Here is a 16826-nt window from a genome sequence, read left to right on the forward strand (position 1 = left end):
AGCAGAAGTAGTTTTAGGACACACGCATCCCCCAGCTTTACCTTAGCCCTCATTGTATGACACTTCGGACTGACACTTAGCCAACTAATTTCTATTACAATAATGTCTACATACACGAAGCACAAAAACTGACAAAGGCTGGAATGTATGTAACCACCACTAGTAGATGTCTCTGTAAATAGAGAAAGCTACAGTACATGGGGACAAGAAAAGAGAAAACTGGAAAATTATCTATATATTTTACATCATCAGTGCATTTTTATATTATACAACTCTGAACATCTCTCTTTGCTATATATAACCAAACCTAGCTAATGATGGGCTGTTTTGTGCATCCTAGAGTCTTTGGGTGCAATCCTTTGCTTGTAGTCCTCTCCAGAGCCAAAGTCTACTGTGTCATGATAGTTTGTAAATTCCTGAGGTAATGGAAACTCCTCTGCTGATGAGTGAGTCCTGTGTCCAAACACTCGCTCCTGCAGCTCAGCAATGTCATTTCTGATGTCTGCCATCATCAGCAACAGAAAATCGAATGAGCCTGGTGGGCCCTGCAAACATGACGTGTGATCATTAATAATACCTGTTACTTAGTGCTTTGATATTTTCCAAGCACTGCCCAAATATTAACGTACTTATGCTCGGTGGAGTACTTTAACAAAACATTGCTTGGTGTTGGCTGCCTGAAATAAAACATCTCCCCTTCAATCAACCTGGAATAACTCAGAAAAGCAGCTTCAAATGGTAAATGTGTTTAGCAGACAGGGCTCCATCCTGCAAGATGCTGAACACTTCTGAGAGTAGCCAAATGCCTCCGAGCCCCTCTGGCATCAGCCCTCATCATTTCAGGAAAGTCCTCTGCACTGAGCAGGCACAGAGCATAGTTCAGAGGAGATTCTTTTCCTCATGCTCCTTCTATTTTAAAAAATAAATGACTTACTTTTTATGAATGGAAGATTTATAATAAAACACAATCAATAGGAGAAACTGAATTTTAAAATGAATCAGTTTCTCTACTGTGACCCAAATGCTGTTTATCAATTATTAAATACATTTCCATTTGTAAAAATGTTTTTCCATCTGGTTTTATCTCATTTGACAAAACCATAATGGTTTTTAAGTTCTCTTCACATGGATAAGTACACTGTGCCATCCTCAGATTGTGGACGCGCTGGTGGACCACCCATTTAAGAATCTGCCCTGTAGAAACAAGAGTCTGAAAGGATTTAACAGGCTGCAAATATTCATCTTTGTCCAGTGCTACGTCCCACTCAAATCCCAGGTAAGTCCTATTTTGAGGATGTAAGTGGTGACTAAGGGCCAGATTTTTAAAAGGTATTTAGGTAGCTAAAAATGCAGATAGGTGCCTAGTGAGATTTTCAAACTCACGCCAGTGCCTAACTCCATTGGGAGTGCTTGGTCTGCTGCAGAGGACTGAATTTCACCCTGACTGAATAAGTATATGAGAACAAATACTCTGCATTGCATCTCTCTCTCTTCTTCTTTTAATCTTTATTTGTTAATTGCACCAAACCCCAATTAATCCCTTCTTATTGGATGGTGTTCCTTTTAAGCAAAATGTTTGCTAATCCTGTTCCAATCAGGCACCTGTTACTGCCGTTTACTATTATTAAGCTAACTAGTTCTGTGGGAGATGTCCCAGGATAGTGCCTTCTAACAATGTACAGTACACCATAATGGCATTGTGATGCAATGTATCCACTGAAGAGAGAACAGGGTACATAGACAAGTGTTACGCTTGATGAAATCTTTAGGTACAAAATCCTGATACAGTAACAGAGACATAGAGGGATTGCTTTCACTATAGGTATCCGACTGTGACATTGTTACTAGATCATGTCCTTTCTCTACTGTGGGAATCCTAGGGGGCTGGCAGTGATACTTACAGGTGGCCCTTTTGGTCCTGGCGCTCCTCTCTCCCCCTGTAATAAATACCATTTTAATTAGCTGTGATTAAAGCAAGCAGAAAATGACATAGCTTTGCCTCAACTGAGGCACTCATTCATCCCTGTGGATCAAGAATCCCTTGGTAACTGTAGGCTTCATCCAATAAGGTGACGTAAAATAAGAGGAACAGGTAGGACAGCTTCCATCTAGCCTACACACTGAGGATTGAATCAGGGACCTCCAGAACTTCAAGCAAAAGCTCCTAGAAGCTTGGCCTAAAGAGCCAATCCTCCCTAGTTCAGTCTGCAATAGACTCATATCCCAGGCACACTGCGGACCTGCCACATGCTCTGACCAGTGGGTTACACAGGTGCTACAGGCTAGTAGGCCAGCTAGAACATTTGCCCAGCATATGCCATGAGGGAACTAGCAGCTGGCTATGAGAGCTAGGGGTTGCATGGAAACCTCAGACATATTTCTTTGTCAGAGACTGGTCTTCAAGGCTGTCTCAAGTGTCACTTCTATGTACAACTCTGAAGCACGTTTAAATGTCCATTACTCCTGGCCGGCAGTTGGAGTAATTGAAATTCCTACAAGTGGCTGCTATGCACCCACTTTGAAGTCACTGGATTTAAGAACCGATACCCTGGCTACATGCTCACCCACTTTCCCCCAATTCAACGGGGCTTGTTTACTGTAGGTGTAGAGGGTTTCACATATTCCTCCTCACTAGGCAGAAGCACAAGCACAGAGCAATTACTCACATTATTGTTTGCGTCTCCATGCTTTCCACAACCACACTCAGCAACCTGTAAACTTACACCCCTATTAAATACCCCTGAAGACAAAATTGCAAATCTTGGCTGCCACAAGGAACTACAGGAGCAATCAATTTCTGAAAGGATTGTAGAAAACAAGGTTTACAAAATGGCACCAGTAGCTTTCCAATAGCCTGAAGTTATTTTAAAAATAATATATAGTAATTGTCAGTCAAAATTGGTGCTGGTTCTTAAGGATTTTTATGATTTATAGAGTTCATCATAAAAAACTACAACCAAGAAAAGAGTACTGACCACAGAGGAAGTCACATTTCACTAGAGGAGAAAGACTTTACTCATTTATTATAGCACCGTAATCATTATTTGATTGAAGAGCTGATGTTTTGGGTCACCAGCCACATGTAAAACTAAGTGTTTGCGACCATTTGTTATACATGTAAGATAAAAGTTTTCCAAATACAATTTGGTTTTTTTCTGAAGGTATTCAGATTAACAAGAAATGACAGATTTGCACAATCTCTTAAAATAGAAAATCAAGACCAAAAAAAAACCAACCAAAAAAGAAACCCCAGGAAAAAAAGAGATCAGAAGGACATAGGCCCCGATACTCAAAGGTATTAGGTAACTAATTCCCATGGAAATTAATGGAAGTTAGGCCCCTAAATACCTTTGTGTACCTGGGCCATAGTCACCAAGAGAAAAGAGTGAGGAATTTGAAGACTTGGATCAGTCAGATGGAAGCGGCAGAAATTGCATCAGGGTGAAGACGGAGATCAGAAATCAGTATGAAGAACTCAATGCATTTCATGCATGCAACAACAGAAGTGAGAGAGACATGAGCACTTGCAACAGGGATTTTAGGAAGAGAAGTTTCATATCATAGAAGTAATTAGAGCATCTAAAGATAAATTGGTTGATTACTTCCAAAATGGCTGTGATTATCTTTTCTAAAATACATTTTTATTTATGGCCCAGAGACAGATATCTCCACACACAATATGTATACATTTAATAAGATGGCCATCCCATTATAAAAAACAATTACATGTAGGAGCACTTATGTTCCAGCTGTTAAAAATAAAATTACCCACACAAATACTTCTTTTTAAGCTCCATCTTTCCTTGAACACACAATTTGTAAGCATGTTGCTAGAAAGTTTATGTAAAAAGTCAATAGGTCTTTGGCTGCTAAGTGTCAAAGTCACATTTGAAAATGGGACTTAGGCTTCAAGTCACTTAAGTGCTTTTGAAAATGTTACCTTCAGCAACGTAATTATCCTATAAAAAATCCTCCAGCAACCAGTGGGGGTTTTCATTGCAAAACAATTGCAGGAAAATACCCTTCATGGATAAAACAAAGCAGTGGTTTTACCTTGTGAATCAGGTTTCATTTTGACCCGATACCCGATGAAGGACTTGATTCTAATATTCTACTATGGTCATACAATCATAGAAAAGTAGGGCTGGAAGCGACCTCAAGAGTTCATCTAGTTCATCCCCTTGCACTGAGGCAGGATCAAGTATACCTAGACCATCCCTGACAGGTGTTTGTCCAACCTGTTCTTAAAAACCTCCAATGACAGGGATTACACAACCTCCCTTGGTCGCTTATTCCTGAGCTTAACTATTCTTAGTTAGAAAGTTTTTCCTAATATCTAACCTAAATCTCCTTTGCTGAAAATTAAGCCCATTACTTCTTGTCCTGCTCTCAGTGAACATAGAGGACAATTGATCACTGTCCTCTTTAAAGAAGGATATAGAGAAGGAAAGGGCAGATGCTCAGCATAGAAGAGGGGATAAGCATTTTCAAGAGCCAGGGAACATAAATGAAAGCACAAAACAGAGAGTAGGATGAGGACACAAAGGGATTTGTAGGTGGGGAAGATTCAGCAGTGCATAGGGAGTAAGAGAGAGACGCTGAGGATATGGGTGCAAATGCATGGATGGTCTTGAAAGTGAGGGTAAGGAGCATGTACTTGATGTGGAAACAGAGAAAGACGTGGAAGGTCTTTGAAGCGGGGGGTGGAACATGATCAAATCAGTGGGAGAGGAAAATGATCTTAGTATTTGGAATAAACTGATCTGCAATAGCAATCAGTGAGATTGATGATAGCGATTGGGGGATGTATGCATACGGGAAAAGATTAATCCTTCTGGCCTCACCTTGGTACCATCTCTCCCTGGTGCCCCCGGCGGACCCTGCAAGACAAAGGAATGGTTTTCACAAGAATGGAAAGGCTTGTGTATGCATGTGGATGGTGGGGGGACACACTGCATGTTCTTGATAGGAAAGTAAAATACTGACCACTGGGCCCCGTCTGCCCTGCTTAATATGTGATATATCAGGCGATGGTCCAATGGGTCCCATTGATCCTCTAGGACCTGGTTGGCCTGGAGGTCCAGGTGAGCCAGGAAATCCTGGACTTCCTTTTGGTCCCGGGGCCCCTATAAATTAAAAGTGATCCAGTGAAGGTTAATACCCAGTTAGAGACTTTCCATTAGTGTATCAATGTAAGCAGCAAAGTATACAATTTCCCTAATGGATTCCCTTTTCCTTTCTCTCTTTTCTTTAGGATAGTACTTCACTGATGAGCTGCAGTAATTCCACAAAACCAAAACACAGCAATAAGGCAGTCAGGAACAATTCCATTATTCAGAGCAACAGCACCTTTCTTCACTTTCATCCCAGCATCACAAAGTGCTTCACAAACATTAATTAAGGAAACCTCATGAACAGAACTAGACTACAACTGCTATCAGACAGGTGGTCAGGGATATGAAGAGTGGGAAATGAAGAGAAAAGCAGAAATGTCTCAATACTAACACAACAAAGAGCAAATGGGCAAGTTAAACTAAAGAAAAACCTTTTGTAAAAAAGGAAGCATCAGCAAACTTGCAGCAATGGTGGATTTAAGGCTCTACAGAGGAGAGGCACAGAAACAATCAGGACTTTCAAGTTTAGCCCACTTTTATTGGTGATGTGTTCCATCTTTCTTCTACCTGATACATGAGCAGAAACGTGTACTGTTCTTCTATTCCACTTCTTATACTCATCAGCTACAAGGTGACTGTTGACTCAGTACAAAATATACTTTTAAGAGGCGAAGCAAGACAAATGGTTTATATATAGGTCAATAGAAACATTGCCTTTCTTTGCCTCTCAGAAGTAGGCATCATATTGGAAACAAACAATGTTCTCATAATAAGCAACACTAATGTGATATCTGGCTGAACTGCTTTATAACCAGCAGATGATGCATTCCTCTTCACAGTGCATGAACATGAAGGGCACAAGAAATGAAAGTCAAACACTGAGGTGGAAAACAGAACTAAAAATATTTATGACTAGGGTTTGCAAAGGAACCAGACACCCAATTCCCACTGACTTAGCGTGTCATTCCATTTGAAAATCCCAGCCTACTTGTTCACTAATCACATAGGAAATAGATTAGCATAGGTAGTTTTCAACTAGAAAAAGATAATTCTACAGTACCTTGGACAGCGCAGGTCATTGAGAAACTAGATGGAAGAAGTGTAGAGACTACAGTCAAGCCTTGTTCAGAATGATTTCAAGAAGATAATAAACAGTACATTGCAGTCAGAGTCTTAGCCAGAAGAAGTGTCTAAAACAATATTGTCTTTGCACTGATGACATACCATAGACTGAAGACACTCTCCTCCAAGAAAATAAAGCAAAGATTTCTTCTACTCAGAGACTAACTTTCGAGACTAATAAATTTATTTGAGCATAAGCTTTCGTCTCTAAGGTGTCACAAGTACTCCTTTTCTTTTTGCGGCTACAGACTAACATGGCTGCTACTCTGAAACCTGTCAGAGACTAAAGGAGACTGTAATGATAGGAATCAATTAAGTAGATAAGAAATCAAGCCAACTAAGGAATACAGCTAGAACTCTGCAAAACTTCCTAATGAAACCCAGAACCAGGTAAAACTCTCTTGGGTTTGTTACTAATCCAAAATTAGACCTAAGTTAACTGAAGTTAGTGAACCTTTTAGCATATTTGACCTTAGCTTCAAGGTAACAAGGCTGAATTATAATCTTATAAACTCTGTGATTTCTCATGGTTTCAACCCCATGAGACAAAATGCAAAGTGTGTCAGTGGAGTTTTGTTTTTGTTTTTCAATGCATTTGAATCCAGAAATCAGCACTAAAGCAATGAATGAATTCATGCAAAAATATCATGGGAAAAAGGTTTGTTTGAACCCTTGCAAATTAAAAGCACATTTCCTATTGCGTTAATGAGAATGGGCTAAAGTAACAGGCATTTCTGAAATGAGGTGAGGACAGTTTCAGGCTGAGTTACAAAAATAAAAAATGGTGACTGAAATATACGAGATACCCCAGGAAGAGATGGGAAAAAAAATCTATAGGACGTGTATGTGAGGAAATGTTTGATGAAGAGAAAATGGGAAAGATATCGAAGGCACTGTCAGATTGTGATGTGGTGGACTGGCAGATAAAATCAATTTTAAAAGAAAAATGTTGCACACTTAGAATCATATTAAATGAAACGCTTTTTGTTCATATCACTATTTTATATTTGATTTCTCCTGGCTTGCATCTTACCTGGAGGGCCTTGGTGTCCTGGTTGCCCAGGGGGGCCTGGTATATAGGCATTAGATGCAAGCACCTTTTCACCAGTGATTTGTTTGCTAAGGTCTGCAGCGTTGTTTGGTAGCAAAGCAACCTGAGGGGGAAAAAAGAGAAAGGGTTGTAGATCCACTCTAGTTCCCCAGTTTCAATGACAAGCCTTGTTAAATTTCTCTGGAAACAAAGTGAGTGAAACTTTAAAGGTCTTGATGCAGATGAGGTATTTACTACTAATATTCTCACTATTATTTATATTATGGCAGTTCCCAAAGGCCCTGTCAGGTTTGGGGTTCCCTTGTCCTCGTTGCTGTACAGGCACAAACCAAGACATATTTCTCTGCTTCAAGGTGCTTACAATACAATGCCCCAATCCTGCAATACTAGACTGCATAAGGGCAGACTGTTGTACTAGGGTGCAGCCCCCCTGATGACTATGGGGCTCTGGATGGGCACAACTGCCTGCTCACGTCTTGTTCATTGGAGGATCAGGGCATATTTTAAGACAACAGCCAACAAGTGAGTGCAGCAAACGATACAGAAGAGCAGAAGGAAGGGGGCACAAGGGGAAGAAAGAGGACTACAGCAATAAGATCTCATGGCTACACAGCCTGGCAATGTGCGTCACTTGATGGCCCCAAATCACTGAAACTTAAAAAAAGTTAACAATTCAAAATATTCCCTATCAAACCATAACCCTGTTGTTGTGACCCCTTTATGTTTGCACGGCACACCCTAGCCCCAAAGAAGTGATCCATTGGCGCATGGTTGATTATTTCTGTATTAATAATTAATTAATTAATTAATGTGTTTGTTTCCCCCCTCTGCATAGACTCCCCCCATCTGCCCCTTTACTCAGCACCATTAGTTCATTTAAATATACCTGAACTGCCCCCGCAGCTCCTTCAGATGGTTTGCCTCGCCCTATACAACCCCCACCCCCTACCCCCTCCTGTCCCACATGGGACTGTGAGGTCACTATGGCCCCTTGTTTCCCCACGCTCTGCTGCTGTCTGGGGATGGTGGCAGATAGCTGCAGCTGCCAGGGTGCAGAAAGTCCACTGATCAGTTCAGCGTGTTCTCTGATATCATGGCAGTCTGGGGCTATGGAGATGCCAGTGGGACCTGCCCATCATCTAACTCCCCTTCCCTTTCCTATACCTGTCACAACCCAGGGTGCATCTCCACTGCAGCTGGCAACATGCTTCCCAGCGCCAGTAGACAGACACACGCTAGTTCTGCTTGAGCTAGTGTACTAAAAATAGCAGTGAAGCTGGGGGTAGCGCAGGAAGGACAGCTTGGAGTACAAGCCCACCCAGGCCCCCTGGGTACGTACTCAGCCAGCTAGTCTAAGCCTCCACCCACGCTATCCCCTGGCTATACTGCTACTTTCAGCACATTCACTTGAACAGAGCTAGCATGTGTTTTTCTACCCGCATTGGGAAGTGTCCTCCCAGACACACCACAAGAGTCAGTCTCCTAGTCCCACAAAACAGCTCATAGAGCTCAGAATGGCAGATCACATCAGGGCTCCAGAGACTGTACAAGGGTTGTCACATAGTGCTGCTGGAAGAGGGCAGGAGGCTGCTGGAACTGTGTTGCCCCTAGGGGCTGGTTCATTGAGTGGCCAGGGCACAGGTAGCCCCCTCCACTGCTGCTGTTGAGTTTCTCCTTCCTGGAGGTTGCTGGGGCCCTCTGAAAAGACCACTTCCCTCCCCCGCTGTGAAATTCTGTGGAGGAGTCCAGATGATGTGGGGCTGTTGGAAGGGACAGGGAACAGCTGGGACCATGTGCCCCACTACCTTTCTTCGGGGCTGGGGGGACTGGGGAAAGAGGAACTGAGTTTGGGGAGGAGGGCAACTCAGTTAGGCCTCTCTTCCTGCTCTGTGGATGGTTTTGCAGAGGTAGGACTCTCCTCTACTTTCCAATTACAAGCGTGGGAGATCCCAGAAGTGGGAAAGAGGGGATCCTAGGTGATTATCCGGGTCCAAATGATCATATATCCAGTAGGGAGAGACCAATGGTATTTACTCTGAAAAGCTGATGAACAATGCAAATGGGGAGAAAGTAGAGAAGTAACAACAAAATTCTTTAAACTAGATGAAGTCTCATTAACTAGCCAGTCTCATGAGGAAACATCTCTTCTTCTTCCTTGCCTGCACTATATCTCTTCCTTTCCCTCTCCCTCTATTGTTCTTTAACCCTGTAACTGTAGGATTTAACTCAGAAAAGAGTTCTGGAAACACGCTGTATGAAAGTAGCTGAACAAAACAAAGTTGCACTGTACGAAGAGATGCACATTGTGTATCTGAAGTGCTCTTATGCATTAAACACCAGGCACCCTTGTCCAGATAATTAAAAACATTTCACTGTTAAATTTTAAAATATTCTGAAAACCTTCTGTCCCCCAAAAATCGGTCCAGGGGAGACAACAATCGTCGAATCGTGGAAGTCAATGAATGGCTACGCAGGTGGTGTCGGAGAGAAGGCTTTGGATTCTTCGACCATGGGATGGTGTTCCAAGAAGGAGCAGTGCTAGGCAGAGACGGGCTCCACTTAACGAAGAGAGGGAAGAGCATCTTCATGAGCAGGATGGCTAACCTAGTGAGGAGGGCTTTAAACTAGGTTCACCGGGGGAAGGAGACCAAAGCCCTGAGGTAAGTGGGGAAGTGGGATACCAGGAGGAGGCACGAGCAGGAGCATGTGAGAGGGGAGGGCTCCTGCCTCATACTGAGAACAAGGGGCAATCAGCGGGTTATCTCAAGTGCCTATATACAAATGCACAAAGCCTGGGAAACAAGCAGGGAGAACTGGAGGTCCTGGCAAAGTCAGGGAATTATGATGTGATTGGAATAACGGAGACTTGGTGGGATAACTCGCATGACTGGAGTACTGTCATGGATGGATATAAACTGTTCAGGAAGGACAGGGAGGCCAGAAAAGGTGGGGGAGTTGCACTGTATGTAAGGGAGCAGTATGACTGCTCAGAGCTCAAGTATGAAACTGCAGAAAAACCTGAGAGTCTCTGGATTAAGTTTAGAAGCCTGAGCAACAAGGGTGATGTCGTGGTGGGAGTCTGCTATAGACCACCGGACCAGGGGGATGAGGTGAACAAGGCTTTCTTCCGGCAAGTCTCAGAAGCTACTAGATCGCACGCCCTGGTTCTCATGGGCAACTTCAATCATCCTGATATCTGCTGGGAGAGCAATACAGCGGTGCACAGACAATCCAGGAAGTTTTTGGAAACTGTAGGGGACAATTTCCTGGTGCAAGTGCTGGAGGAACCAACTAGGGGTGGAGCTCTTCTTCAAACCGGGAAGAATTAGTAGGGGAAGCAAAAGTGGATGGGAACCTGGGAGGCAGTGACCACGAGATGGTCGAGTTCAGGATCCTGACACAAGGAAGAGAGGAAAGCAGCAGAATACGGACCCTGGACTTCAGAAAAGCAGACTTTGACTCCCTTAGGGAACTGATGGGCAAGATCCCCTGGGAGAATGAGGGGGAAAGGAGTCCAGGAGAGCTGGCTGTATTTTAAAGAATCCTTATTGAGGTTACAGGGACAAACCATCCCGATGTGTAGAAAGAATAGTAAATATGGCAGGCAACCAGCTTGGCTTAACAGTGAAATCCTTGCTGATCTTAAACACAAAAAAGAGGCTTACTAGAAGTGGAAGACTGGACAAATGACCAGGGATGAGTATATAAATATTGCTCAGGCATGTAGGAATGGAATCAGGAAGGCTAAATCACACCTGGAGTTGCAGCTAGCGAGGGATGTTAAGAGTAACAAAAAGGGTTTCTTCAGGAATGTTGGCAATAAGAAGAAAGCCAAGGAAAGTGTGGACCCCTTACTAAATGAGGGAGGCAACCTAGTGACAGAGGATGTGGAAAAAGCTAACGTACTCAATGCTTTTTTTGCCTCTGTCTTCACGAACAAGGTCAGCTCCCAGACTACTGCACTGGGCAGCACAGCATGGGGAGAAGGTGACCAGCCCTCTGTGGAGAAAGAGGTGGTTCGGGACTATTTAGAAAAACTGGACGTGCACAAGTCCATGGGGCCGGATGCGTTTTATCCAAGAGTGCTAAAGGAATTGGCGGATGTGATTGCAGAGTCATTGGCCATTATCTTTGAAAACTCATGGCAATCAGGGGAAGTCCCGGAAAATTGGAAAAAGGCTAACGTAGTGCCCATCTTTAAAAAAGGGAAGAAGGATGATCCTGGGAACTACAGGCAGGTTAGCCTCACCTCAGTCCCTGGAAAAATCATGGAGCATGTCCTCAAGGAATCAATTCTGAAGCACTTAGACGAGAGGAAAGTGATCAGGAACAGTCAGCATGGATTCACCAAGGGAAAGTCATGCCTGCCTAATCTAATTGCCTTCTATGATGAGATAACTGGTTCTGTGGATGAGGGGAAAGCAGTGGAGGTGTTATTCTTCGACTTTAGCAAAGCTTTTGACACTGTCTCCCACAGTATTCTTGTCAGCAAGTTAAAGAAGTATGGGCTGGATGGATGCACTACAAGGTGGGTAGAAAGTTGGCTAGATTGTTGGGCTCAACGGGTAGTGATCAATGGCTCCATGTCTAGTTGGCAGCCGGTATCTAGCGGAGTGCCCCAAGGTTCTGTCCTGGGGCTGGTTTTGTTCAATATCTTCATTAATGATCTGGAGGATGGTGTGGATTGCACCCTCAGCAAGTTTGCGGATGACACTAAACTGGGAGGAGTGGTAGATACGCTGGAGGGTAGGGATAGGATACAGAGGGACCTAGACAAATTGGAGGATTGGGCCAAAAGAAATCTGATGAGGTTCAACAAGAACAAGTGCAGAGTCCTGCACTTAGGACGGAAGAATCCAATGCACCGCTACAGACTAGGGACCGAATGGCTAGGCAGCAGTTCTGCAGAGAAGGACCTAGGGTTTACAGTGGACAAGAAGCTGGATATGAGTCAACAGTGTGCCCTTGTTGCCAAGAAGGCCAATGGCATTTTGGGGTGTATAAGTAGGGGCATTGCCAGCAGATCGAGGGATGTGATCGTTCCCCTCTATTCGACATTGGTGAGGCCTCATCTGGAGTACTGTGTCCAGTTTTGGGCCTCACACTACAAGAAGGATGTGGAGAAATTGGAGAGAGTCCAGCGAAGGGCAACAAAAATGATTAGGGGATTGGAACACATGAGTTATGAGGAGAGGCTCAGGGAACTGGGATTGTTTAGTCTATGGAAGAGAAGTATGAGGGGGGATTTGATAGCTGCTTTTAACTACTTGAAAGGTGGATCCAAAGAGGATGGATCTAGACTATTCTCTGTGATAGCAGATGACAGGACAAGGAGTAATGGTCTCAAGTTGCAGTGGGGAAGCTTTAGGTTGGATATTAGGAAAAACTTTTTCACTAGGAGGGTGGTGAAACACTGGAATGCGTTACCTAGGGAGGTAGTGGAATCCCCTTCCTTAGACGTTTTTAAGGTCAGGCTTGACAAAGCCCTGGGTGGGATGATTTAGTTGGGATTGGTCCTGCTCTGGGCAGGGGGTTGGACTAGATGGCCTCCAGAGGTCCCTTCCAATTCTGTTATTCTATGATTCTATGATCCCTACTGATCTGCAGCCAAGAAAGTTACTAGCTGGGAGTGACCACAGGTGGAGTTGGGAATTTTGCTCTGCCGAACAGAATTTAAGGAATGTTTTAAAGATACTTGGGGCAAATTCATTCCTGGTGTAACTCCGCTGACCTCCTGGATGAATTTGGCTGACTGGCTATTTCAGTGTTCGATTCCTTCACATTTGCATTAGAGAGCTGTATTCTAAAGCACAATGATTCTTATTATCTGGCATTAATTTGTCCAGTCACTTGGAATTCATTGAATTGGATGGTCTCAAGACTCCTCTAGTTATTGCTATTCATTGTTGACATACACTCACCTGCCAACGGTTTAAATGTAAGGCTTTTAATATAAGGAGATGGTAACACTATGTGCCTGTAATATGCAGCAACTTTCATGCAAGGCTCTCCATCAAGGGATGGAGACATTTTGCAAGCATTAATGACTTAAGCCTGGGATGGAGCTAAGTGTTAGTGTCTGTTTTACACCTAGGTATATTGAGACAAAGGCAGGTCAAATGACTCACCACACGTCACACAACAAGTCAGTAACAAAGCCACCGGGGCCCAGGTCACTTCCTCTCCTCTCCTTCTCACTCATTGTAATGCCCCAATATCTACAGCCCTAAGGCTTCAGCCAAGGCAGAGAGAGAGGAAATGAGACCAAGAGCCCTAATTTTGTTTCTTTAAAGAAAAGAAGAGAACTGTATTTTCGAGGAATGGGAATAGGTGTGGTAGAAGGGTTTGCTCTTATCTTCCCCGCTCATCTGACACTGATCACACCTTGCCTGATGAGCTCCTGGCTCAGCTCCTTGTTTGAGCCCTGTTTTAGGGCTGTCAACAAGGGACAGTGATTGTGTAACCCTACCCAGTCTCTCCCAGTCTGTTAATCAGCCTGTTAAGCCTTCTTGCTGTTCACGCTCAGTGCCTTCACTGATGTCATTCCACAACACCTGGTTGCCACACATGGCAGCTGGGTTGGCTGGAGTCCGAAGATTTTTCTTTACTGCAGAGCTAATGCAGGCTCTTACCTGGATGTTGTCCCTAATCTGGCTCCCATCCACACACAACACCCTCTCAGCCGAGTGTGGTGGTGCTTTACACCTCAGCTAGCTTGTCTGTCCTGGGGCACAGGCTAAAACTCAAGTGCAGTTTACACTCTGGGAAGGGGGAGGAGTTGAGTGGTCAGGGTGGGATAGATATTTCCCAGGAACCCCAGAGGAAGCACAGATGCTGGCAGGTCTCTGAAGCTCAGGTGGCCAGTGGGACTCCTGAGGGACCCTCACCAGAGACACACTCTTTATGCTTTATTGGGCCCTTTGTACTTTTATCCTTTGTTTCAAATTAAAATATCTGCACTTCCCTAATCAATTAATTTATGGCCTGGAGATGTGCCAGCCACTATTTTAGCTATTACCCAGGGATTGAACCTGGGACCTCCAGAGCCAAAAGCATGAGTTGCTACAGCTTGAGCTAAATAACAAGGTTCTGTGGGAAGGGGTCTGTAACAGATCCCCAGCCTTTGTGGTTTAAGCATAAGAGGGACACATAACACACACTGATCCCTGGGTTATACAAGCTTGTTATCTTGGGCTGTGATCTCTCATGAGGCGTGAGTGGGATTGTGCTACCACTTGGTTGGGAAGCATTTAAGAACCATCTAAATGCTTCAAGAAGTGACAGTGGTGACTCTGTAAATGAAATCCTTCTCTCTGTGTAGGTATTAAACCAATGCCCCAGCACAGATTTGGGGCTACATTCCGCCAAAGATGCCATTTTTAGATTGAGAGCTAGAACTAAGTCTTGACCACTTGTGAGCATTAAAATTTCCCTTGCACTTTTGGCAGGAGAGTTCTAGGTGTCTTAGAACCAACGTCTCTATAAATTCAAACTAGTAAGTAAAATTCTGCCAATCTCAAATTTCATCTGGACTAAGCAGCTGTGTAGTATTTATATGCACTGTTGAAAAGCATGGAATGTTTCACCCCATTGATGGTCCCATTTGAGTGATGGATTAATTAATTTCCCCTGTATAGATTTTATTTTAATTTGTGGCCTGGAGGTTACTTTGGGCTCTTTCAGGAGCCCAACTGCTATATAAATGCCACTCATTATAGTCATTACAATGACCAGTTCTTCAGTTTATGTTCTGAACAGGAAAAAATGTGTGTAACTGCAAAGGATCGACATGACCAGAATATAAAAACGTCTTCTGTTGCTTGGGTAAAAAAAAAAATCACTTGTACTGTCAACAAGCCTCTTTATTAAATAATTTAGTAAGTAAAAAAAAAATATCTGCAAAGCCAGCATACACACATGCCTCCCCACTGAGTCAGCTGGACCTGAGACATGCACTAAACATGTCAAGTAAGTGAGTCCCGGGTCTAGTTCACTAACTTTTATATCTCCTAGCCAGAAACTGCCTGTTATACAAATTGGTGCCAAACCATGTGTTTCTGATGTTGACTGTTATCCTCTTAGGGATTAACTACACTCACTGACCTAATTCATATTTCACTTTTTGGATGGATTGGGATAATTGTCCAAAATGACCTTGGTTTTCTCCATCCATAACTCAAAAGCCAACTTTTCCTCACAACTTACCTTTTTCTGTCTCAGTGTAAAGTTTTGTGTGGACGGATGTTTAGGGAATGGCAGTGCTAGAAACAAGATCCTCCCACCATCAATGTTTCATGTTACCTATTGTAGTTTTGAGCGGTTCCTATAAGAACTGTAGACTAGTTGATTTTGACATGGTTTGACTGGACTGATTTCTAATAAAGATGCTTACATATGTCTTGGTGAGTAGATGTGCATGATTCCAAGCACTGGATTGCTGACTTGATATATTTTTTATAAATTCTGACAACTCATTTGCATGCTAGATATCCTCAGCCTAGTTCTTCAACTGGCTCATCCCAGTTTCACTAGAGCTATCCTGAAAGCTGCAAGGTTCAGGGTCAGCACAACTTTGCAGTCAAGATGTTGCACTAGTACATCATGGTGACATTGAGTCCCACTGGAGAAATCATTCAAGGTGGCATCTCTGTCTTGATCCCAGCCCTACTACTTATTGGTTCTGCCATCCGTGGTACAATCCACTACAGGCTGAGGCTATATGAGATACTCTTAGGAGAATTCTGCGCTACTGCACATGTGCAGAATTTATGTCCCTCACAGATCTCTTTGCTTTCTTGCAGAAAAATGCAGGGAATCAAATGGAAGCTCAAGAGTGCTCATGCAACCCTCCCAAGCAGTATGTTTTGGGTGCCAAGGGCAGCCGGCAGAGAGGTAAATCACTCTGGGGCAGGGGGCGAGACTGGGGAAGACCTGGCTGGTGGCTCCAACTCTGCACCATTCTCAGTTGCTAGTCCCGGCTGGGCTGGGCAGGGCAGGACGGGACTTCCCTCTTCCCCTGCATGGCACCCGGGGCTGTGTCAGACCCACTCCCAGATTTCTCCCCCAGCTGTAGAAAGCTCTGGAAACTCCCTTTCCCCCGTGCTTCCTGCATCCATTGGCCCTCAGCTGCAGGGGAAGGGATCATTGTACAGGGAGCTGCTCCCCCATCCACCCAACCCCCATGCATCCAGACCCCCCCTACCAAGCCTAACCCCTCCACCCCCACACCCAGAACCCCCAGACAGCCACCCATACCTGTATCCCCACCCCACTGAGCCACACTCCCCCAGCATCTGGACCCACCACATCCAGACCCCCTGCCGAGCTCTATTCCCCCCACAACCAGCCCCCTCCTGCTGAGCCCAAAACACCTTCACCTGGACCTTCCTGCAGAGTCCCACTACTGTTGCACCCAGAACCCCCCAACAAACCCCTGTGCATCCAGACCCCGCCCCACACCCGGATCCCCCACTGAGCTGCCCACACCCAGATTGCCCCCCACAGAACTCTCTCAACCCACACCTGGATCCCCACAACAC

At 44.2% G+C, this 16826-nt stretch overlaps 1 protein-coding gene across 2 annotated transcripts in view; it reads right to left on the reverse strand.

Annotated features, from left to right (window-relative positions):
* Window positions 1-222: 222 nt before the first annotated feature.
* CCBE1 (collagen and calcium binding EGF domains 1) overlaps window positions 223-16826 on the reverse strand; it is a 184854-nt gene continuing 168250 nt past the window's right edge. The window contains exons 7-12 of one of the 2 annotated variants that reach the window (XM_073343658.1): window positions 7270-7390; window positions 6175-6234; window positions 4987-5126; window positions 4845-4880; window positions 1902-1937; window positions 223-545 (exon numbers count right to left, since the gene is read on the reverse strand). In XM_073343658.1, the coding sequence (XP_073199759.1) occupies window positions 312-545; window positions 1902-1937; window positions 4845-4880; window positions 4987-5126; window positions 6175-6234; window positions 7270-7390 (627 nt within the window). In that variant the 3' untranslated portion in view covers window positions 223-311. The remainder of the gene's footprint in view (window positions 546-1901; window positions 1938-4844; window positions 4881-4986; window positions 5127-6174; window positions 6235-7269; window positions 7391-16826) is intronic. The other variant, XM_073343659.1, reaches the window with a different exon arrangement.

Source organism: Lepidochelys kempii, chromosome 5 (genome assembly GCF_965140265.1).
Source record: "Lepidochelys kempii isolate rLepKem1 chromosome 5, rLepKem1.hap2, whole genome shotgun sequence".
Taxonomy (NCBI): Eukaryota; Metazoa; Chordata; order Testudines; family Cheloniidae; genus Lepidochelys; species Lepidochelys kempii.